We start from the raw sequence: 24792 nt of genomic DNA, 5'->3' as shown, positions 1-24792 counted from the left end.
CAAAGTTTTACGAACTCATTAGGCTCCAAACACGAACCGAATGCTTCCTAGACCTTCAACCAACTTCAGAATGCTCCAAAATCGTCCTATGATCGCCTTATGTCTTCTGAGTTGCAAGAGGTGGCTAACCTAGACGAATGCGTTGAAATTATTATTTTTTTCACAACCCACACCCCTTACGGACCGTATCCATTATCCTTACGGTCCGTAAGGTTGTTTCAATTAAAAATCCGGAGCCAGGGTCCCTTACAGAGCGTATCCAACACCCCTTACGGTCCGTATGGGTCTTCAACAACAATTTCTCCTATGATAAGCCTTGCAGACCGTATCCACAACATCTTACAGTCCGTAAGGCTTCCTGAATAACAGTTTTGCATGTTTTAAATCGCTTTTCTCAACACTTTCTTTCATGATCTCTCTGCCTTATCCGTTTTCCTTCGTTTTGTTGCACACTCGATTGGTTTTTCACCAATTCCTGCAAATGCACATATTAACCAAATCAGTATCGAAAACCCGAAAAAATCAAGTACGAACAACTAAAAATATAGGGAAATTGATACGTAAAATATGTATAAATCTAAGCATATCAAACATCCTCACACTTAACCTTTTGCTTGTCCCGAAGCAAAATTCTAGGCACCATGTCCAACTTAAATACTTAACAAAAACGCAAATTTCCAACAAAGTCAAGAGCAGGCTACAGAATCATTAGACACAACAGTTTCGCAAGACTTACAATGTTCAAAAGGTTGACCAAATCAAGACGTTATAATATATATATATACTAGCAGGGTGCCCGCGCGATGCGACGGGGGCGACACTTTGCATTGTAACACTCGTTTCTGGTAGTTTTTTTATTCGTATAATATTTATGATAACATTATTGTGGTGGATATACGTCATAAGTTTACACATATGTAAAAGTTTTGTTTTTTTTTATAAAAATTAATAATCAAAAGACAAAAATTAATGTTTTTTTTTATAAAAGTTAATAATCAAAAGACAAAAAAATAAAAGATAAGTTGTTATAATTGTAAAGTTGTTTATTTTATTGGTTAAATTATAAAGTATAATTTTATTCTTTAAAGTTCATAACTTTTTCTAAATATCCAAATAGTACCCATCCAATAAACTTTAAGTTTAAAATATTTCGTTTTTATAAAAATAAAAAATAGTATTTGACTCGTAAGTACGTTTTAGAGCTTTAACTTAAATTGTTAAATTTCGGTTTTTTACAAATATAAAAAAATTATATTTTTATAAAATTTCAATAATTGTTTTGATGAAAAAAATAGGATGATAAGGGTTTATATCTTTATTAACTTTATATCATATTAGGTTCAAATTTTTAGTTCCTAACTAATCTTATCTATATGAGTCTACTTTTAACTAATAATCCCTAAAAATATACAACACAATCTACTACTATGTATCTAGTCAAGTTTGGTAAATAATTCTTTTAGAACTGACTAATATTATCAATAACAATATAGTTGAACTTATAATTCCTAAAAATTTGCAACCCAGTTTAGAATTTATCTAGTAAAAATTGTAAATTTCTGGAGTATTTTATTTATATTACTTGTTATAAAAATGTTTATAAAATAATTAATTTTTTATTAACTTTATATCATAGTAAGTTCAGTTTTTTAGTTTAGCTTTAAAGTTTATTACTTTATTACTTTTTAATTAAGAAATGCAAATTATTAGATTAATATCCAAGAATAACTACAATATTTTATAATTTTCGCTTGACTATATCTAACTGCAATATCTATTTATTGCAACTTTAGGATATTAACTTATATAAGTTCAGTTGGCTTGTAAATTTAGGATATTAACATTATTTTGAACTTTATTAGTGTGGTTAATAATTGCATTATATTAACACCAAAGATAACGTTCAAATATAAAATAAACTTTATTCATACGTCTAGGTCAAACATGACAACTGAAAATGAAAAAAATAATATAAAAACACTTGATAGATTTCATATTAGACTGCATGGAATCTGTTCCGCTTCTGAATTGACATTCGACGTATTTTTAATCGGGTTTTCTGGTTTGTGCTTGAATCAGCAGTATCTTCTAATTCATCTTCTTTGTCATTGTCCTCAGAATCGTCTAAATTAATAATCTCACTCCATTTCCATTAAGAGAGTCTCTTGGATCTCTTCCTTTTAGTCTCAAACTTCTGATCCCTATGAATGACAAAAGTTAAATACAAAAGTTAAAAAAAGATTAAATAAACCTTAAAATTACATCTTCACTAAATTCACATTGAAGATTAAACTTGTATGGACTAAACATTGCACCATAAGAAATAATATCAATACTTTTATCACCATTATCCTGCAATAAAACACACATATAATAACATAATGAACATGTTAATATGAAAGATATACGCAAAAATAATACTTAAAAACCAGCAAAATCAATGCCTTAGAAGCTTGTTCGACAAATGTGTTGTTTAAATTGGCACGTTCATTATACAACTAAATCTGAAAAATCAAATAAGTTAACATTCACATAAAAGTAAATAAAAGAAAAAAATATTCACTGCTGCGATATAACAAAACTAACCTTTCGCAACAATTGAATTCAGATCTGGATCCATTTTTTTAACTTTGTTTAGCAATAGATATAGGAGTGTCCTGCTATATTTATAGTAGTAACTATAGAAGTGCATTAGGGTTTAATTTTAGATTTTCCACCCCTTTATTTAGGAAATTTGTTGTGGTTAGTTTTAAGTTTTTATAAGATATATTTAAGTATAGATATTAGGCAGTTTTAACAAAATAAAATGTGACAGAAAATATCTTCATTTTATATTACGGTACTTTTAATTCCTTTTGTTTTTGTTTGCATAGATGGAGCCATCTTTGTAGATTAGGCACATTAGATCACAAGTATTAATTACTTGTACATTAACGCATAATAGACTTGTACCTTTTAATTTGTGCGTCGACATTGAACAAGACAACTACCGAAACGTCGACAAAAATGTGTAGGTCGTCATGCTATCTTTGGATTTTTTTTAAACAGTATAGTTTATAAGATATGTCAAGAATACGTAAAAAAAATGATAAGTTAGTTATGGATGAGAGAATTGTAACTAATTATCTATAATTTTGTTAAAACCTTAGGGATTTAAGTGTAATAATTTTAGGGGCTAAAAAATAAATAATGTTTGAAAGACCAAACTACCCTCATTTTAGAGGTCTTTTTATAAATAAAGAGGAGGAAAAGTTCTTATTTTTTGGTTATATTAAAATGTCCCTCACTCATGCATTATAATATAGTATAGATATATATATATATATATATGAATAACGAGTGATGTTATCACCCCTCACAATTTCCCTTATCTCTCGGCTAAATATATATATATATATATATATATGAATAGCGAGCGAACTCTCAAAACTAAACTACGAGGCATGACTATCATAAGCTTGTACGTCAATCAGATCCACACCTAATTGCTTAGAATTCAAACACAGATCAAGAGAGCTTTAATGAGTAGGTAAGGGCTAAAGGTAGGTTTATTTATTGGGTAAAATGGCTGAAATAAAAACTAAACGATAAACTGGATATGCGCTAAACATAAACAAAGCGCTTTGGTCATTTCGACCCACTACTTTTATTCTATTTTCTTTTCGTTGTCTCTTTTTTTAATTCATACAAATACACACGGATACTGTTACTATCATGCGATCTGACTATCAAAAACAAAAATGGGTAACCAACGAGAGGTTTTAGGGTCAAAGTGGTGTCTAAGGGTAATGGTGAAACGGGTCAAACACTATGAATAAACGAAAAGGCTAACAAACATGGGTAATCCTAATGCCTCTATCATATCTGTGTTGAGTCATAGCCTAAGGTCTCAAACTGTATCAAAACACATAAGTTCTAAAGTAATACAACAAGTCGGTAGACACACATGAAACAAAACATTGTGTATATATATATATGTGTGTGTGTGTGTGTGTGAAACATTCAAAGGCTCAAAAACTCACTATCATGTGGAAAATGGGTTACCGATGCTAACACTGCACAATGAATCTCTAGCTCGATCCACTATCCTAGGTATCCCAAAATTTTACTTCCTAAAAACCGATTAGTCAAGCCTATTATCCCGCAACTTAAAGAAACATGTGCCATTGACTTGTAAACCCGATAACCGGCCCATTTTTAACCGACGCCTTGAAAAGGTTTTTTGTTTTCTATTTGCCAACGGATCGGGACTCACAAAACCAGCTATTTTTTTCAAAATTTTCAATTTCACAATTTTTTTTTAATTTTTTTTATGAATTTTATAAATTCCCTCATCCCCACACTTGAAAGACACGTTGTCCTCAACGTGAACGAAGGGGAATACACAAAAAAAAATACACTAAAAGGGAAGAAGAAACTGAAACTCCCCTGATATGCCCGCTATACTGCTCGTGTAAGTATCCAAACCGTTCAGCTCAATCAATCCAACACGCGTGAAAATTCTGTATCTAGAGTCCGACGTGCTCATGAAGTACAGCTAAAAAGACAAAAATGTCACACCCCCAAGATCCACACGCGGAGTATCACCGCTTGGGAGCGTGACTAACCAGGATCAAGCCACCAATCATATCGAACATGTAATTAATGTCAAGTATAATAAATGTAAACCAATCATTCAATACGATTGATATTCCAACAAAACATAGTTTAAGTAGCGGAAGCGTAATAATGAGAAATCCAATGTATGTAAATAGTTCAAGTAATGTAAGTGTAACATAACATCCACGATCCAAGCTCCACAACGACCTGCTCCTCCCTGTGCAAGCTCCATATGTACCTAATGTCCTGCAAGGCATGCAGCAGAGAGTCAAAAACTAGTTGAGCGAGTTCACAGTTAACAGTTCAGTAATAGTATAGTGTGAGTAGTAGTATGTTCATTCGTTATGTCATGTATCGTATTAGTTTCCATCGCGCCCTCCCAGGCAGGTATGCGAAGATATTAGGGGATGTTCCTCCCAAGTGTTCTAGACTAGGTTTATCTGTATCGCGGCCTCCCAGGCAGGTATGCGAAGATATTAGTAAATTTCAGTTCGCGGCCTTCCAAAGGCAGGTGTGCGAAGTCAGTCATAATATCGCGGCCAACCCTTGGCAGGTGTGCGAAGATCAGTTCAATAATTGTTACTAGTCTAGTCGTAGTTCTATCGTTAGGTTCCATCAACTGAGTATGTACAATAAAGTAATCCAATCCCATTCCCACCCTGGGAACCCCATGCCTTGGCTGTGTGAACTCACCTTGGTTTGCTCGGTATGTTATTGCTTCTAGGGTTTGTTAATCGTCTAAGTCCGTTACACACGACCTAGGAAGTATTGCACATGATTCGATGTAAGTATTTTACGTTCAATTACGTTCACAACTCTTTGGTGATCAAACAGTAACATACTGTAACGTATCGCACAGTAACATGCAGTATCATTCAGTAACACGTATCATCATAATCAGACAGTATCACATAGTCGTATACAGTAGTAAACAGTAGCATGCAATAGCAGGTTGTTCTTCACACGAAGTTCTGAACTTGGTATCAACATAACTCAGTCTTTTCAACCATTAACAACAACGAATTATGAGAGCATATATTTAAAGTTCGAACAACACATCATGCGTATGGAATTTGAGCACATATACATCATTCAAGCCTTAACAGATTCAACAACATTTATCATACAACTCAAAGCTTCATATGAACATTCACAAGGTCATGCCCCTCTTAAAACTCAGACAAGTGTGGGGGGGGGGGGGTTTCCCCTGTTCAAAACTCGGATAGCACATGATGTGTCACAAACTCGGATAAGAGTTTCATGGATGAAACTCGGACCAAGTGGGCAAGGGGGTCACAAGGTCGGACCACTCTTTGGCCTTTAAAACTCGGACACTACACAAGATGATGAAACTCGGACCAAGTGTGGGATTAAAGGTCGGACAGATCAAGGGAGCACAAATTCGGACCACATGCTCCATATGTGAAAGCTCGGACTAAGGTGTGGGGAGTTAAACTCGGACCAAAGAGGTCCCCCCTCTAAAAGTCGGACAAGGGTTGTCCTCTACAAACCTCGGACTCCATTCATGAGTTAACCAAAATTCGGACTGTGCATTCATCATTAAACTCGGACTGTATGCTCTTAATTAAACTCGGACATCATCCTAAAAGAGGTTTAACCTCGGACAGGGTGTGGGGGTTGAAGCTCGGACCTCAAAGCTTCACAATGGTCGGACTTATATCATTCTATAAAGGTCGGACTTGCATACTCTATGATAAAACTCGGGTAAACATAATCTACACATAAGTCGGACTAAACACATTCACAAACTCAGACAAACAAGCAATCACAATTGAAACAATTACGTTCTATCATTCCATCGGTTACGTTTCAGTATTCATACGATTCCAAAACCCTAATTCGTGCAATACATGGCAGAAATCAAATCCAACAATCAACATCTTCATACAAACAAACGATTTCCCGACTAGTCATCATTATAACACAATAATCAGGATTGAATTCAGTAAATACAGGACCATCATATCAAGAACTAGGGTTTGCAAGAATTACAAGAATCAAGAATTGATATCAATCAAATAATCAACAAACAATCATTAACAATTACCTTGTGTTGATCCTAGAGAAAGAGAGGAATCAAACTTGTGATATCTTGCCAATGATTTGGTGATGATTGCCAGAGAATTGTGAACTACGTGCTTGATTTTTGTGTGTGTGGTTTAGTGAAGGATTAGGGTTAAGTATAATTAAATTTTCACTAATTACTCAATACACCCTGAATAATTATATTTTACACAAGCATACCATCTTACAAGCATTTCACAGTTTCACCACCAAGTTCACATAATTGACAAGTCTATCACAATTAATCAAACAACCATGCACAATCACACAATACGATTTATTGCATCAAAACATATACCATTCCATAGCAATCAATTGTGCAAATAATTAACTACACGAACAATGAACGTGCAATAAATGCGAAATAGAAATCTTGGAAATTCGAGTTGTCACATTATCCCCAACTTAAAAGAAATTTCGTCCCGAAATTTGGTACACACTCACTGAGGAAGCTAGGTAAGTTATATCGTTCACTGGTTTTCCTGGGGTGTCACATCATCCCCCCGTTGATTTGGAATTTCGTCCCGAAATTCAGTAGTAGTAGCTTCAGCCTCAGTAGTGGTTGCATTGGTTTCGAATAACTGGGGGTACTTTTCTGTCATCTGGTCTTCGCGTTCCCAGGTGTACTCTGGGCCACGTCGGGAGTTCCAACGAACTCGAACAAGAGGGATTCTCTTGTGTTTGAGGACCTTAACATCCCGGTCCGTGATTTCAACTGGCTCCTCGACGAACTGCAACCGCTCGTCGATAGTGAGTTCCTTAAAAGGAACTATGAGGGTCTCATCTGATAGGCATTTCTTCAGATTCGACACGTGAAATACATTGTGAACTGCACCGAGTTCAGCTGGTAGGTTCAGTCTATAGGCTACTGGGCCTATTCTTTCAGTGATTTCGAATGGTCCAACATACCGTGGATTGAGTTTGCCTCGTTTACCAAATCGAACCACACCCTTCCAGGGTGAGACTTTAAGTAAAACCCGGTCCCCGACCTGAAATTCCAATGGCCTCTTACGCTTATCCGCGTAGGCTTTCTGACGGTCGCGTGCTGCCGCCATGCGTTGTCGTATCTGTGCAATCTTTTCTGTGGCGTCCACTACAATCTCTGGACCCGTAATCTGACTATCCCCCACCTCTGCCCAACAGAGAGGTGACCGGCATTTACGTCCGTACAATGCCTCGAATGGAGCGGCTTGAATGCTAGTGTGATAACTGTTATTATACGAAAACTCCACTAACGGGAGATGCTTTTCCCAGCCGTTGCCGAAATTGATAACACATGCCCGAAGCATGTCTTCAAGAGTTTGGATCGTGTGCTCAGACTGCCCATCCGTCTGAGGGTGATACGCTGTGCTCATGTCTAACCGTGAGCCGAAAGATTTATGCATCGCTTGCCATAGCTCTGACGTGAATCGTGCATCCCGATCCGAAATGATAGAGGTGGGCACCCCGTGCCTCGAAACAACTTCTTTGAGGTAGATGTCTGCGAGAGTGGCGAACTTATCCGTTTCCTTTATAGCTAGGAAGTGTGCAGACTTGGTGAGTCGATCCACGATCACCCATATCGTATCGTTCCCACGCTGAGATCTAGGTAAGCCTGTAACGAAATCCATGGAAATTTCTTCCCATTTCCACTGTGGTATCCTGGGTTGTTGTAGTAGGCCTGTGGGTTTCTGATATTCAACCTTGACTCTGGCACAGGTCAAGCACTTGCCAACATAGGTGGCGATGTGGGCCTTCATGCTAGGCCACCAATAAGTAGTTCTGATGTCGTGGTACATTTTGTCCGACCCTGGATGTACCGAGTAGCGAAACTTGTGTGCTTCATCCATCACAAGCTCTCGTAAACCGCCATAAAGTGGGACCCAAATACGCCCCGTTACATAGTAGGCGCCGTCTTCCTTTTGTTCCATTCGTTGCCTTGAACTGCGTAAGGCTTCAGCCATGACGTTTTCGGGTCTCAATGCTTCTATCTCAGCAGCTCGTATCTGTGCAGGAAGACTGGACTGAATAGTAAGCTGTAGCGCTCGCACGCGCTTAGGTAGGGTGTCCTTTCGACTGAGGGCGTCGGCCACAACATTGGCCTTGCCTGGATGATACTTGATGGCGCATTCGTAGCCGTTCAGTAGTTCAACCCATCTCCGCTGACGCATGTTCAAATCCTTTTGCTTAAGAATATGCTCGAGACTCCTGTGATCGGTGTAAATCGTGCACCTGGTACCGTACAGGTAGTGTCGCCATATCTTAAGCGCGAAAACAACAGCTCCCAGCTCTAAATCGTGCGTCGTGTAATTCATTTCATGAATCTTGAGTTGCCGCGAAGCATAAGCAATAACCTTATCCCGTTGCATCAATACGCAACCAAGACCCTGTATCGATGCGTCACAATAAACCACGAAGTCCTCTGTGCCCTCCGGCAATGAGAGACTTGGTGCACTGCAAAGCCTATCCTTTAGGTATTGAAAAGCGGTATCTTGGGAATCTCCCCAACGGTAGGTGACACCTTTCTGTGTCAGCATAGTAAGCGGCTGCGCGATCCTCGAAAAGTCTTTAATGAATCGTCGGTAATACCCCGCCAAACCCAAGAATTGGCGTATTTCCGTCGGTGTACGCGGTGCAGGCCAGTTCCTGATCGAATCTACCTTGGATGGATCGACATGGATCCCATCCATGTTCACCACATGGCCTAAGAAGTGGACTTCACGAAGCCAGAAGTCACATTTTGAAAACCTTGCGTACAGTTGCTCCTTTCGAAGAAGTTCCAAGATAAGACGCAGGTGCTGCTCGTGTTCCTCCTGACTCTTGGAGTAGACCAGGATGTCGTCGATGAAAACAATGACGAACTTGTCAAGATAGGGTTTGCACACCCTGTTCATAAGATCCATGAAAACTGCAGGCGCGTTCGTAAGCCCGAAAGGCATGACTAGAAACTTGTAGTAACCGCAGCGAGTTCTGAATGCTGTCTTGGAGACGCCCTCATCACGGACTCTCAGCTGATGATACCCAGACCTTAGATCAACCTTGGAGTAGTAACTCGACCCTTGCAACTGGTAGAATAAATCGTCAATACGAGGAAGAGGATAGCGGTTCTTCACTGTGACCTTGCTCAATTCACGGTAATCTATGCACATCCTGAAAGTGCCATCCTTCTTTTTCGCGAATAATACTGGAGCTCCCCAAGGCGAAGAGCTTGGACGAATGAAGCCCTTATCCAAGAGCTCTTGTAGTTGCTTAGGCAGTTCTTCCAGTTCAGTTGGAGCCAAACGATACGGTGCGCGGGCTATTGGTGCTGCTCCAAGAGCTAACTCAATCTGGAATTCGACTTGGCGATGAGGCGGTAAACCGGGTAAATCTTCAGGGAACACCTGAGGGAAGTCGCGTACAACTGGAATATCCTCCAGCTTCTTCTCCTTCGCTGATGCGTCAGTGACAAGTGCCAGAATTGCAGTGTGCCCCTTTCGTAAACATTTCTGCGCCTTTAAGAAAGTAATGATGCCAACCACAGCACCACTCTTGTCGCCTTGAACTTCGAGGGAATCTCGACTAGAATGAGGAATACGAACAATCTTCTCTTTGCATAGGATTTCTGCTTGTTACTGCTGGCTATTCTAATTTGCAGGCCGTGGGCTCCTGAATCCTTAGCTTCATGGCCCATTTTGAGACACCTCTGGCAACGTCCCTCGTTGCACTAACCACTGTGGTGTCTGTTGCATTTGTTACCCAGAGGGTGAAATCCCCGATATCCACCCTACCCCTGACCTCCAGAAGTTGGCTGACCCGGGCTCTGGTGATCACTATTCTTGCGCTGCTGCTGTGCTTGAGTCTGAATGGTAGCGGAACCCTTGCTGGAATCCCCATCCCATTTCCGCTTGTTGTCACTAGGAGTAGCGGGAGTAGCAGAAGTGGTAGCGGTAGTAGTAGCGCTGATACGTCCAGGCAGCTCGTTCTGTTCCACTGCCCGATCCGTGAGGCGATGAGCAAGACACTGAATGTCTTGGATATTGTCGAGGTTAGCCGATGTAGCATGGCTCTGAATCTCTGAGGCTAAACCCTTGAGGTACAATTCGATACGCTTGCTTGGAAGGTCCACCATGGTTGGACACAAGATAGCCAGTTCGTTCGGCCGTTTCGTATAAGCATCAATTTCCTGACCCCGTCATTTTCAAATGGCAAAGCTCCACTTCCAACTTGTGGATGTCATCACGCGTGCAGTATCCTCTTTTAATGCGTTCTTTGAATTCGTTCCAAGGGGGTGGCGTTAGCAGCTGCCAACCCTAGTATCTGTACTTGCGCGTTCCACCAGGTTAGCGCGATTCCTTCCAAAGTACCAGTGGCGTACTTGACCCTACGAGCCTCAGGGCATTCGCACATCTCGAATACTGACTCGAGCTTCCCAAACCAGTGGAGTAGTCCCACTGCTCCTTCTGTGCCACTGAATGTGCTTGGACGACAGTCCATGAAGTTCTTGAATGTGCAGACAGGTTGCTGTGCGTTCTGACCCGTTGCGCGAGGAAGATAGGTCAAGGTTAAGCGCGAGAGTTGGGTCACGAGAGTAGGATCTAACATCCTAGGATAGGTTTGGAATTGCAGGTTATACCTCCTGCTTGTGCGACTACAAGTGCCGCAGCAACTTGTTCGTTAATGAGAGCCGTCAACTAGGCTTGAGTCATGTTAACGCGTCCAGACATGATCGAACAGTAAAGGTAGCGTAAGTATGAATGGTTCGCGAGTAGTGCGATGACAGAAAAGTGTAGGCATATAGGTGTTCTCAAGCAGTAACAAGTAGTGAGCAAAGTAATGTAAGCATACTACGAGCAAAGTTCTATGCAATTCTAGCATGTAGGCAATAATCATAAACCTTATTACCTAGTATGTCGAGTCTTGCACGTGGAGCGAAGCGTCGTTGTGGATCGTTGAGAGCACTGTTCTGGTTATAGTCTGGTTTTAATAAAAACGTTTTTTTTCCCATATTAAAACCAAGTTCTCTATAACCAATGGCTCTGATACCAATCTGTCACACCCCCAAGATCCACACGCGGAGTATCACCGCTTGGGAGCGTGACTAACCAGGATCAAGCCACCAATCATATCGAACATGTAATTAATGTCAAGTATAATAAATGTAAACCAATCATTCAATACGATTGATGTTCCAACAAAACATAGTTTAAGTAGCGGAAGCGTAATAATGAGAAATCCAATGTATGTAAATAGTTCAAGTGATGTAAGTGTAACATAACATCCACGATCCAAGCTCCACAACGACCTGCTCCTCCCTGTGCAAGCTCCATATGTACCTAATGTCCTGCAAGGCATGCAGCAGAGAGTCAACAACTAGTTGAGCGAGTTCACAGTTAACAGTTCAGTAATAGTATAGTGTGAGTAGTAGTATGTTCGTTCGTTATGTCATGTATCGTATTAGTTTCCATCGCGGCCTCCCAGGCAGGTATGCGAAGATATTAGGGGATGTTCCTCCCAAGTGTTCTAGACTAGGTTTATCTGTATCGCGGCCTCCCAGGCAGGTATGCGAAGATATTAGTAAATTTCAGTTCGCGGCCTTCCAAAGGCAGGTGTGCGAAGTCAGTCATAATATCGCGGCCAACCCTTGGCAGGTGTGCGAAGATCAGTTCAATAAGTGTTACTAGTCTAGTCGTAGTTCTATCGTTAGGTTCCATCAACTGAGTATGTACAATAAAGTAATCCAATCCCATTCCCACCCTGGGAACCCCATGCCTTGGTTGTGTGAACTCACCTTGGTTTGCTCGGTATGTTATTGCTTCTAGGGTTTGTTAATCGTCTAAGTCCGTTACACACGACCTAGGAAGTATTGCACATGATTTGATGTAAGTATTTTACGTTCAATTACGTTCACAACTCTTTGGTGATCAAACAGTAACATACTGTAACGTATCGCACAGTAACATGCAGTATCATTCAGTAACACGTATCATCATAATCAGACAGTATCACATAGTCGTATACAGTAGTAAACAGTAGCATGCAATAGCAGGTTGTTCTTCACACGAAGTTCTGAACTTGGTATCAACATAACTCAGTCTTTTCAACCATTAACAACAACGAATTATGAGAGCATATATTTAAAGTTCGAACAACACATCATGCGTATGGAATTTGAGCACATATACATCATTCAAGCCTTAACAGATTCAACAACATTTATCATACAACTCAAAGCTTCATATGAACATTCACAAGGTCATGCCCCTCTTAAAACTCAGACAAGTGTGGGGGGGGGGTCTCCCCTGTTCAAAACTCGGATAGCACATGATGTCTCACAAACTCGGATAAGAGTTTCATGGATGAAACTCGGACCAAGTGGGCAAGGGGGTCACAAGGTCGGACCACTCTTTGGCCTTTAAAACTCGGACACTACACAAGATGATGAAACTCGGACCAAGTGTGGGATTAAAGGTCGGACAGATCAAGGGAGCACAAACTCGGACCAAAGAGGTCCCCCCTCTAAAGTCGGACAAGGGTTGTCCTCTACAAACCTCGGACTCCATTCATGAGTTAACCAAAATTCGGACTGTGCATTCATCATTAAACTCGGACTGTATGCTCTTAATTAAACTCGGACATCATCCTAAAAGAGGTTTAACCTCGGACAGGGTGTGGGGGTTGAAGCTCGGACCTCAAAGCTTCACAATGGTCGGACTTATATCATTCTATAAAGGTCGGACTTGCATACTCTATGATAAAACTCGGGTAAACATAATCTACACATAAGTCGGACTAAACACATTCACAAACTCAGACAAACAAGCAATCACAATTGAAACAATTACGTTCTATCATTCCATCGGTTACGTTTCAGTATTCATACGATTCCAAAACCCTAATTCGTGCAATACATGGCAGAAATCAAATCCAACAATCAACATCTTCATACAAACAAACGATTTCCCGACTAGTCGTCATTATAACACAATAATCAGGATTGAATTCAGTAAATACAGGACCATCATATCAAGAACTAGGGTTTGCAAGAATTACAAGAATCAAGAATTGATATCAATCAAATAATCAACAAACAATCATTAACAATTACCTTGTGTTGATCCTAGAGAAAGAGAGGAATCAAACTTGTGATATCTTGCCAATGATTTGGTGATGATTGCCAGAGAATTGTGAACTACGTGCTTGATTTTTGTGTGTGTGGTTTAGTGAAGGATTAGGGTTAAGTATAATTAAATTTTCACTAATTACTCAATACACCCTGAATAATTATATTTTACACAAGCATACCATCTTACAAGCATTTCACAGTTTCACCACCAAGTTCACATAATTGACAAGTCTATCACAATTAATCAAACAACCATGCACAATCACACAATACGATTTATTGCATCAAAACATATACCATTCCATAGCAATCAATTATGCAAATAATTAACTACACGAACAATGAACGTGCAATAAATGCGAAATAGAAATCTTGGAAATTTGAGTTGTCACAAAAAATATCAAATACAACCATAATATACATAAATATAAGAAGTACAAATACATACAACCACCCAACAGTTACCTGTACAATTTTCCCCCCGAATATAAGTATCACTAAAGACCAGATAATCAAAACAAAAAAAGGAAAAAGTACAAAAGTAATCCAAAAATCCAGCTCTGAGAAGTCTACTGTTGTTCCTGTGGTGGCGGCTGCTGCATCCAGGGCCGGCTCTTGGGCTGGCCAACCCGTGCCGAAGCCAAAGGCCCAAATTTTCAAAGGGCCCAAAAAGTCTTTATAAGCTTTTATATATTTATTAAATTATATATTTTATATTTTCATCCGTTTATTATGCAAAAAAAGTGTTGGTGGTGTAGTGGAAAAAACCATCTCAAGATAATGTAGAGTTCCCAAGTTCAAGTCTTGGCTCCACCACTAAGGTTTATTTTTTTAATTCATTTCCTCTTAACCATAATTTTGGGTCCAATTCTTTTTATCGTCCGAGGCCTTAATTCTTTTTGAGAGTTTTCAGGGAAAGCTCTGGCTGCATATAATACTCTAAGTGAAAAGTGACACCAATTTTTTGAGAGTTTTCAGAGACAGCTCTGACTGCATATAATACTGTAAGTGAAAAGTGACACCAAGAGTGTTACCATGAGTGTCACCATGGTTGTCACCTAACTCGCGTTAGGGTTTAATGTCAAGTGTCGCCGCCGCAGAGGCGGTTCTTAATAGGGTTGTGTCAGAGCCACGGCCCGGGCAAGTTTTTCGGCCGTAGTGTTAATTGTCCGCATTTCAATCGAAATTTTTTATATATACTATGTTTGGCCCGGGTTTGCCCGGGCTTTTTTTAGTGGCCGTGTCTTTCGGCCCTGGCACGTTCAACGGGCACGATCCGCTAGTGGTCGCCGGGCAACAACCAGAGTGACGTTGGGCTACACTCAGAGTGAAGGGCCTTGCCCTCCCCTCTCCTCTCCCCGCACTCATACCATACCATATAGTCTAAACAAAAGGTATCAAATTATGATCTTCTTTTTTCATTGACACCGGAATAATTTAAATTTTCTTCCAAAAGAATTTTACCCCGCTTTTAATCCATGTGAATTAGTTTTTATCCTTCATTGAAAGATGGAATGGGAAATAAATTGCCCTCGAGTCAATCCAAGAAGATCCCATATTATAACTTTGCCTGAAATAACCCGAACTTGCAATAAATCATCCACCACCACCACTTTCCCACTCCAACCTCTACATGCCTTCTTCGTGGCTTTCAATTGCCCCCTATTTATTCTTGCCTGCAACACCAACCTTTTTGCCTTATAATATGTCCTATATAAAATTCTCTCCTTTCATCAACTTATCATAACTCTATGCTTTGGAGTATAACCTCTCTCTCGTTTTGTTTTTTTCATCCTTGTTATGTTTTAACGACAATTTTAAGTAAAAGAAAAATGATTGGGTTGATGCTACAGATTTGATTTTACTAACTACATATTTTATTTATGTATTAGTAGTTTGTGTGTTTGCATGCTTGCTGTTAGATAAATTATGGCTAATAGACTCCAAATTTATCTTATACTCGTGTGTGTATATAAATGTGGGTCGGTACAAAAATCATTTAAAAAATGGTAAGAAGCCATACTAAGATGACACAAGAATTCTTCTATAGTGTTATATAAATGATGAAAAGCCGACACAAGAATTCTTCTATAGTGTTATATAAATGATGAAAAGCCTCCATGAAAATTTGACGCCCTCACACCCCCAAGAAAACAAGAAACTAAGAGAGGGTTTTCTCTTGATCATTCATCTATTGATGAGTGACGTACTTTTCTTATTTTTATTTAATTTTGTTTTATAGGTTTTTTTCATATGAAACCGCTCAACTAGAATGAAAAGACAAGTGACCCCAAAAAATTTCGACACCCATGAAAAATGTTTCGGGATCCGCCACTACATGTATGTGGTTTTATGGGAATGGGCATGTACGTCAATTTATGTACAAGCAAACATATCCACACGATATATATTGGGGGTAAATGCACCATGTAACGCACAATCAAAACCCATCACATGTATTTACACACAACAAATTGTGTAAAGGTCTTAGACGCATTTATTTACCGTGTAAAATTGGATAAACATGCCATGTAAATGGATTAATAGCATCATGTAAATTGCTTACCCTGTCGTTTATCATATAATCATTACAACTTTTAAAAAAAAAAATCTTGTTTTTAAACAGTCATTACAACTTTTTCTAGAAAGTCTAGGAAGCGATCTGGGTCATCCAATGGGTGTGTTTAATGGTTAAGATGAAGTCAATGGCAATCTTGTAATTTTTTAGTTTATTTAATTCATTGTTTTAAAAGACTAGGGGCAATTTTGTCAATATATCGTGTGTAAATCAATTAGATAACCGTCAGTCAAACCCAGTCCCTAATTTCACGCGATTTTCCCCCTCTCTCTCCAAACGCATCTTAGAAACCCCAATCCCTACCAAAAATAACTACAATCATGGAAGAAGATAACTTTAGAAAGGATGGAGAGCACCGGATCAAATTAAAATATTTCTCCATCTCCACCATCTCCGAGTTCATCATCAACATTCAAATACTGTTCGTATCATCTCCGTTTTCTTGACGATGTGTTTTAACAGCAAGCAAATTAATACAGTTGTGTTTTAGCAGCAAACAGATTCATACAGTTGTGTTTTAGCATTCAGAATCATACAGTTGTGTTTTAACAGCAAGCAGATTCATACAGTTGTGTTTTAGCATTCAGATTCACAAATTGTATTTTAACAGCAAGCAGATTCATACAGTTGTGTTTTAACAGCAAGCAAATTCATAGAGTTGTGTTTTAACAGCAAGCAGATTCATACAGTTGTGTCTTAGCATTCAGATTTATACAGTTGTGTTTTAACAGCAAGCAGATTCATACAGTTGTGTTTTAACAGCAAGAAGATTCATACAGTTGTGTTTTAGCATTCAGATTCATACATTTGTGTTTTAACAACAAGCAGATTCATACGCTGTGTTTTACCATCCATGCTGGTAATGCTGGAGGATTTCTTGACGCTGTGTTTTAACAGCAAGCAGATTAATACGATGTGTTTTCTTGATGTGTTTCTTCATGAAGGATAGAAAGAAGAGAGAGAGAGAGAGAGAGAATCCCATGAAATGTGGGGTGGTACATCAAAATAAAACACAATCTGATGAAAATGTTTATCATGCAGGGCACCAAGAACATGCTGTTAAAACACAGCACCAAGAACATGCTGATAATTTCCAGTAATCTTCTGAACAATGGAATATGCGATTGGTTTAGATTTCGAAAACAAATTATTCAGAAAATCATGGAGAAAAACAGTTACAAAATATGGACATGGATAGGGCTGTAAACGAACTGAACGTTCAGTGAACAGTTCGTGAACCGTTCGGCGGGAAGTTCGTTTACGTTCGTCCGTTTAATTAATGAACAAACATGAACAAAAAATTTCGTCCGGTTAGTTAAATGAACGAACACGAACAAATGTCTCGTTCGTTCAATAGCGTTCGTGAACGTTCGGTAATGTGTTCGTGAACATTGGTTCATGTTTGTTTGTTTATGCTATTCATTAAAGGTTTTTTTAGCATTTATTTATTTTATGCAAACTTTTTTATATCCCTTAATTCTTATTTATCTCATTAGCCAAATAAATAAAATAGGAAACCCTATCTCCACCTTGTATATCCACCATTCCACTTTCCTTCTCGTTATTCATATCAAAAAATATTATCGGCCTTTGTTCAACAATTAAAGCTTCAAGCTCTAGCGCCGCTCCCTCTTACTATCCACCTCTAACCACAATCGTCTTCGCCGAATTTATATGTGTCAGTTTGTGTTCGTGAACCGTTCGTGAACACGTTCCTTTCCTTAATGAACGAACACGAACAACAAATCTCGTTCGGTAAGTGTTCATGAACCGTTCGTGAACAAATTACATCCTTAACGAACGAACATGAACAAGGCCTTGTTCGTGTTCGTTCGGTTCGTTTACAGCCCTAGACATGGATAGTTAGTTAATGAAGATAAATTCCAAAAATAAAAATAGAATGTGAAAGTACACAATTGCCCTTCTAGTTAAAAATCTTCAATGCCACATGTCGCATTCTGATTTTGCTTCCTACACTTTCTAGGAAAAACCCACTTTCTACCCAACTCCTACTCTCTCTCTCTCTCTCTCTATATATATATATATATATATATATATATATATATTACTAATGTTAAAGATAATGAAATTCTCAACTTTTAAAGAAAATTAATGAAGTATAAAAGTTGTTTGAATTTAAAAATGTTTGTTAAAACTAGTTTTAATAATAAATAAAGTCAATAAAAAGGGTGGATTGCCTCTTTTACACTACTAGATATAAGTTAATTTTCAGCTAATTATGAAATTGTAATCTTGGTATATTACCCATTAAATTGATTTAATCATTGAATCCTTTCAATGTTCTTTTTAGAAAGAAAAAAAGAAAGAATTTAAGCTTTATATTATATATATGTAACTGAACTTAAATGCAGGAGTAGGTGACAAGTCCATGGACTTTGGCTATAAAAAGGGAAGTTATATTTGTCTAGACTTTTCATTGTTTTTAAGTAAACCAAAAAAACAACCAAAACACAAAGAGGGTATATAGAAGGAGATAACTTTTTTGTCTCTGACTTCAACTGTGAAAAAAGAAGTTCATTTCATCATCAATCATCTCACACATTCATATCTAGCAATTTAAGATGGCTTCATCAAATAGGCACTGGCCAAGTATGTTCAAATCCAAATCCACTTACACCACTCCTCAAGATCAACAATGGCAGTCACATGGTTCCAACCACAGATCATCTCCTTACACCTCTGGTAAGTTATTAATAACTTAAATAGAAAATTTAAAGACTCAACTATATCAATAACCATGAGGTAGTGATCATCCATTGCTCTATTTCTTCAGCTATATGCTACATGTTTGATGTTCATTCTATCAATGTTTTTAAAATTTTACCTTTTTTGGTGTAAAAATGTGTGTTTGCTTTTTGGGAAAGTTTAGAAATTAATTCCTGATAGTCTTGAAATGCTGATGAAATATAAGTTACTGTTTCCAATTTGTTATGCACATATCCGGAAAATAAGTTAGTGATGTTGCATACGTTACACTGTTAAATTTTTTTAACATATAATCAGGAACACTAATTAGGTGTAAAACAATGGCAGGATGTGATCAAAGAAACCCTGAACCAAAGCCAAGATGGAATCCGAGACCCGAGCAAATCGGGATACTGGAATCAATTTTCAACTCCGGATTAGTGAATCCTCCAAGGGATGAAATCAGAAGAATCCGAGCTCGATTACAAGAGTATGGACAAGTCGGTGACGCCAACGTCTTCTACTGGTTCCAGAACCGGAAATCTAGGAGCAAATACAAGAACCGCCAACTCCAAAAATCACAAAACCACCAATCCTCGCCGCTCTATGGGGGTATCATGGCGGCCGCAACCACCTCCTCTTCGTCCTCCTCTGGAAAGTCGTCGTCCAAGTCAGTTGAGTTCTTTTTGAACTCCCCTACTGCTTCGGTTAACCAACAACCGCAAGCCTGTGTAGGTGAAGGTGGGGGGAATTCCCTCCACCAGCACCACGGGGAGTTCTTTCAAGATTCATTCTTATTTCCCGTGGTGCAACAAAAGCCTGTAGCACCTAGTGCGGCAAGTTTTGCACAAGGATTTTGCTTTCCCGAGCCTGGGACTATGATTGATCAAGTAAATCACCACATGAATGATGACCATACTGTTGTGAGTAGATGTGGGATGCTGCCAACTGATTTGATGATGAATCATCAATATGGAATCCAATCTAAGAATTCTAGAGGCAAGGATGTTGAAGAAGAGAATAGTATAAAAATGTTGAGTCACAATACAACAACAACAACAACGCCTCTTTCGCCTCTAGCTGTTCCTACTCTAATTGTCCCTCCTGCTCCTACAACTATTGTTCCATCAACTCTCAATGATCACCAAGGTGCGCGCCTTTTCATCTTCGTTCTTTTTCTTCTTTAAATCTTTTGCGTACGATATATTAGTTGGGATTCTCAGTGTAGCAACCTTTACGGTCTCCTGAGATAGAGGAAAGGTTTGTCATCATCCCATCCTCCCAAACATTGGGTTTTTTACTGAGTATTTGTTACGCGTCTCTGTATTTTTTTTTTTTAACTTTTGCATACAAATGCAGGTGTGGAGGAAGCTGGAAGGCGAAAATCAATAGTGTTTGTTAATGATGTCCCGTATGAGGTTGATGTTGGACCCTTTAATATCAAAGAGGCCTTTGGAGATAATGTTGTGCTCATAGATTCATCTGGGCAGACTGTGGTGACCGACGAGTGGGGGGTCACACTACAGTCTCTCCAGCACGGTGCGTTTTATAACCTGGTGCGCTCGTCCACATATGATCATGCTGGCACCGTCGATAATATGGTACATTCCATCCCTTCGACATCTTTAATTTAATAAGTGCTAGCATAAATTTCAAGATCAATAATTACAACAATATAAACGGTAGCAACACTACAAAAAGAATGTGATTTCAATGAAATATACACACTTTTCAGAATCATAAAACAGTTGGGAGACATGTCTTAATCAAAATGCATCTAATTAAACCTTCTCATTTAAAATGTATACAATAGTATAAAGAAAAAAAAGTTCACAAATATGTGGCTCCTTTAAATATGTAACATTAGCTACATGTTAGAAGTTTCTAATTCACACCTAAGTTTAAAAGTTTTCCCATCTTTATTCATTAGTTATATAAATCTAATGATTAGAGCCTTTTATTTTATTTAACCGTTTTTTTTGAACGGCAAATTCTTTTAATCCTTGTTGTTTGTGTGACTTGAGTTTAAAGGTTTTGCCTTTGCCAAAGGACCATCACCCCACTCGTTTTTATTTTAATTAACTACTTACGTTTGTATGTGTAAAAATTTTATCATTTTCACAATTATTGAAAGTTAAACTGTTGAATTTAATGTATTAACTAGTCTTTTTATATTATCTTGCAGTTCTAGAGGTAAAGGATGCACCAGGACCGGACAAGCTACATGTTAATCCTTCTATATATTTGGATAATATCCCTTTTTTATTTTGTTAATCTCTCATAAGTTAAAGTAGAGTGTGATATGAGTTTCTAGAACTTTTGCTTAGAACATGTAAGACCTTGTTATATATATATATATTTTCTGCATTTAGCGATCAAACCTGTGATTTTTCCTTGGTGTTTAATAAATAATAATTTTCTCAATGGACATGGTAATTGCATCTTTTGCTCACACGTAATGGTATGCCGTGAGGTAACCCACATGAGAAATTGAAATATATATGTGATATCATCGATCACATATATATGACGCATGTATGGACGTATGGTATAGACAATAACGTGTGAAGATATATCACAGCTGGTCTGGATGATGTCATTTTCCTCCTAATTTCTGCCTGTTCTTAGGGTTTATGTTTCTGTTCAAAGACCAATCTTTTATAGCAATAAAGAGTAACCATTGTTCTAGTCTAGCCTTTTAGAATGTATGATGAGTTTTCACTGTATGAGTGAGTATCATGACATTGAGGTGGTATACGTCGGAAATCGGTCGGTGATGTGTTGTAGATACAGTCATGATTAATCTCATTAGATTACCGACAGAATTATTATTGACAGATTACGTAGCAATGGGAATTCACTATGTAATCTATCAGTAATTCTAATTTATTTCATAAAATAACATTAAATTAATGTGTTTAAATTGAATAAATTATTAATTCTGAAAATTAAAATTACACAACAAAATACAATAATAAATTAAATTCGCAAATTAAGTTACACAAGGTTTTGATTTTTAGGGTTTTAGAGTGTGTAGTATGGGGAGCTATCCCCATCTCACCTCAACAAATTTTAAACAATAGCTCCCCCTCCCCCATACCCTCGAAGCCATGCAAGGGGCGCTATTGATGGAATGTGAAAGAAATGGCGAGGTTTGTTTGTGGTGTCCATGGCTACTAGCCGTTGGTAAATGGCTTTAACTTTAAAAAAAATAAGTTTTTTAAAATTTATATATAAACATTCACAACTCTCACACTCAACGCATCTCTCTCAAACATACTCAAAACATCTTAATCCAATTTGAGAAAATGTCTACAAGTTATGAGAAGTCAAATGATTCTCCAAGTTATTTGGGTACACTTAACAATTTGCTCATAACGGTGGCGCAAGAGACGGTTGAAGCTTTTAATGAGGAGGAAGCGGAATCATCACAACCAATGTGTTGTAAACAACCGAATCTGAACTAGACCGGATTATTGCTGACAACCGTTTGGTTAAAGATTATTTTGTGGAAAATCCGAAGACCAATTTCGACGCCGCTTTCATATGAGCCGGTTTTTTTTTTTTTTTTTTTTTTGCCTATTAGTGGCGATTTAGTGCGCGAATATACTTTTTTCAAACAAAGAGCGGATGCACGATGTAACTTTTCGCATTTTTGTATTTTCCTTATTTAGAAAGTGTATTCGTATTTCTATTGAATTTATATTTGTAATTTGGACTTCGATCATCATTGAATTTATATTTTATACATACTTATTATACATTCAATCAATCGTTTAAATACATCATTACTTGTAAATAGACACTTATTATACGTGCAATTATTTATACATACATTCCCGACACTTGAATTATACATGCATACACGTTTCATACTTAAAAACATGTAAAAAAACAAGTTATTGCATAGATTAAATGAAGGAATCAAAGTTCAGGGGCCAAAATGCAATAAATCAAACTTGGGGCAGATGAAATGGGACGCCACGAGGTGCGACACCCTAAGCCATTTCTATGGCGGCCCATCAAACCCTCAATCCGCAGATTGTTGTTTTCTCTTCATGGATTGGCCATTACTCACTTCCCCAATCACCTTCTAACCTCATTTAACACCAAACCCTAGCTCCTCCTTATATAAACAAGCCTCCATCCTCCCATTTTCACTTTCCCAATTCATTTACACACTCAAATCGCTCTCAAATTAGTTGCAACAACAAGCAAAGGCAGAATTATTCCAAGTCCAAAAGTGATTTCAAACTCACTTTTCTTCTACTACAAAGCTTGGGACACCTCTAGGAGTGTTTCCATAGGTTTACCATGGTAAACCAAGGTGGAATGTCACCATTTTGAGGCCTAAACTTTCTGTTTTGGAAGAACTTTTGTTTAATCTTTATGAACATGTCATAATCTTGTACCTACCTTGCCTCTAATCAAGTCCATGGTTAGAGAGCTTGTGTAAGGTTGATTCCTATGAGTTTAGAGGTGCCAACACCCTCTAATCTTTCTGTTTTGATAGGGTTTAGATAACCCACAAGTGTTGAAACCATCCAAGTTTACCATAATCCATATGGAAAGACTTGTGTTTTAGTGAAGGTGTGAACCTTGGAAGCCTTGGCTATCCTAACATGTTCCATCACCTCACTTAATGTTTTATCATGATTGAAGGGGTAAGGTCCTAAAAACCTTGCTTCAAGTACTTGGGACCATACCACAACCTCGTCCTTCTAACCCTCTTTAGACCTTGAGCGGCCGCGCACTGGTCCTACAAAGAGAACTTAGAAAGAAAACAATATCCTACACCTGCGCGCTAAAGGGAACTAGCAAATCCTTGCGCCAATCTCCATAACAGAGAAGGATAAAAATCCTAATGAACACTTCCGTATAATCAATATCCAGACTTGGATAAAAATAGCTTCTCTGATATCATATGGTAAAGAAACCACACAGGATTACAAGCTATATTCTTCTAGAAGGCTTCCATCGTGCACCACCAGTTGGTTATAACCGAATGGCCACGTGGCATCATCCCAGGCTCCCTTGAAGTCACGATGATGGCATGGAATTGAAGAGAGATCTTCACTTGTGCACTTTCCACGTGGCTATACCCCAACCGTCGATCAAGATCGCGATCCGTGTGCTTTCACACTCGTTAGTGATTAATGAAAGAAAAAAATAACTGCTCACGGGAATAGCATTTTCCGTCAATATTTCGCCAACAGGTTTTCCCACCCAAACCTCAGCTATAAATAGAAGGATAATTCAGGTATAATTCTTAAGCTACATTCACTCCACTTTCACTTCTTCTTCTTCATAAACCCTGTACTTATTCTCACGCCAGAGGGTGGTCACGAAGAGAACCCCCATTCTCCCCGTGGCGAGTCTAATGGTGGTTGTTTTGCAGTTATTGTGAAGAGGAGAAGAACACTCACCCACGAACCGAACGAGAAGGGATAACCCTTTTATGCAGATTCAAACCCCCTGGTTCAGTTGATTCCAGTCAATTAAACCAGTGTTTCTTCATTGGCGCCCACCGATTTCTCAATTTTACTCATTTCTTCTCGTTCCAATTCATTTTCTCTTCATTCTCTGTTGTCATATGGCAGAGAATTCAACAGCTCACTCATCAAGTCCTCGATCTGGAATCAAGGGCACGAAAACCCAAGGTATCCAGATCGACGGAATCATGGGTAACAAAAGCAACAACAAAAGTTATATGGAAGGAAACGGTCCCGTGGTACAAATG

At 38.4% G+C, this 24792-nt stretch overlaps 1 protein-coding gene across 1 annotated transcript; it reads left to right on the top strand.

Annotated features, from left to right (window-relative positions):
- Positions 1-18806: 18806 nt before the first annotated feature.
- On the top strand, positions 18807-21421 carry LOC110922699 (WUSCHEL-related homeobox 9). The gene is made up of 4 exons (XM_022166932.2): positions 18807-19049; positions 19401-20201; positions 20412-20653; positions 21238-21421. Exons 1-4 carry the CDS (start codon positions 18929-18931, stop codon positions 21241-21243), a joined length of 1170 nt encoding a protein of 389 aa, XP_022022624.1. The 5' UTR covers positions 18807-18928; the 3' UTR covers positions 21244-21421.
- Positions 21422-24792: the final 3371 nt, after the last annotated feature.

Source organism: Helianthus annuus, chromosome 17 (genome assembly GCF_002127325.2).
Source record: "Helianthus annuus cultivar XRQ/B chromosome 17, HanXRQr2.0-SUNRISE, whole genome shotgun sequence".
In the NCBI taxonomy this organism is placed as follows: Eukaryota; Viridiplantae; Streptophyta; class Magnoliopsida; order Asterales; family Asteraceae; genus Helianthus; species Helianthus annuus.
Note: the sequence above shows the minus strand (reverse complement) of the source record. Positions and strands in the feature narration are given on the sequence as shown.

Bases quoted from the DNA above. Each gene is read 5' to 3' on its own strand.
- LOC110922699 (XM_022166932.2), top strand. From the start codon at position 18,929: ATGGCTTCATCAAATAGGCACTGGCCAAGTATGTTCAAATCCAAATCC. The intron at 19,050-19,400 runs GTAAGTTATTAA...AAACAATGGCAG, and splicing joins ATCATCTCCTTACACCTCTG to GATGTGATCAAAGAAACCCT. The intron at 20,202-20,411 runs GTGCGCGCCTTT...ATACAAATGCAG, and splicing joins AACTCTCAATGATCACCAAG to GTGTGGAGGAAGCTGGAAGG.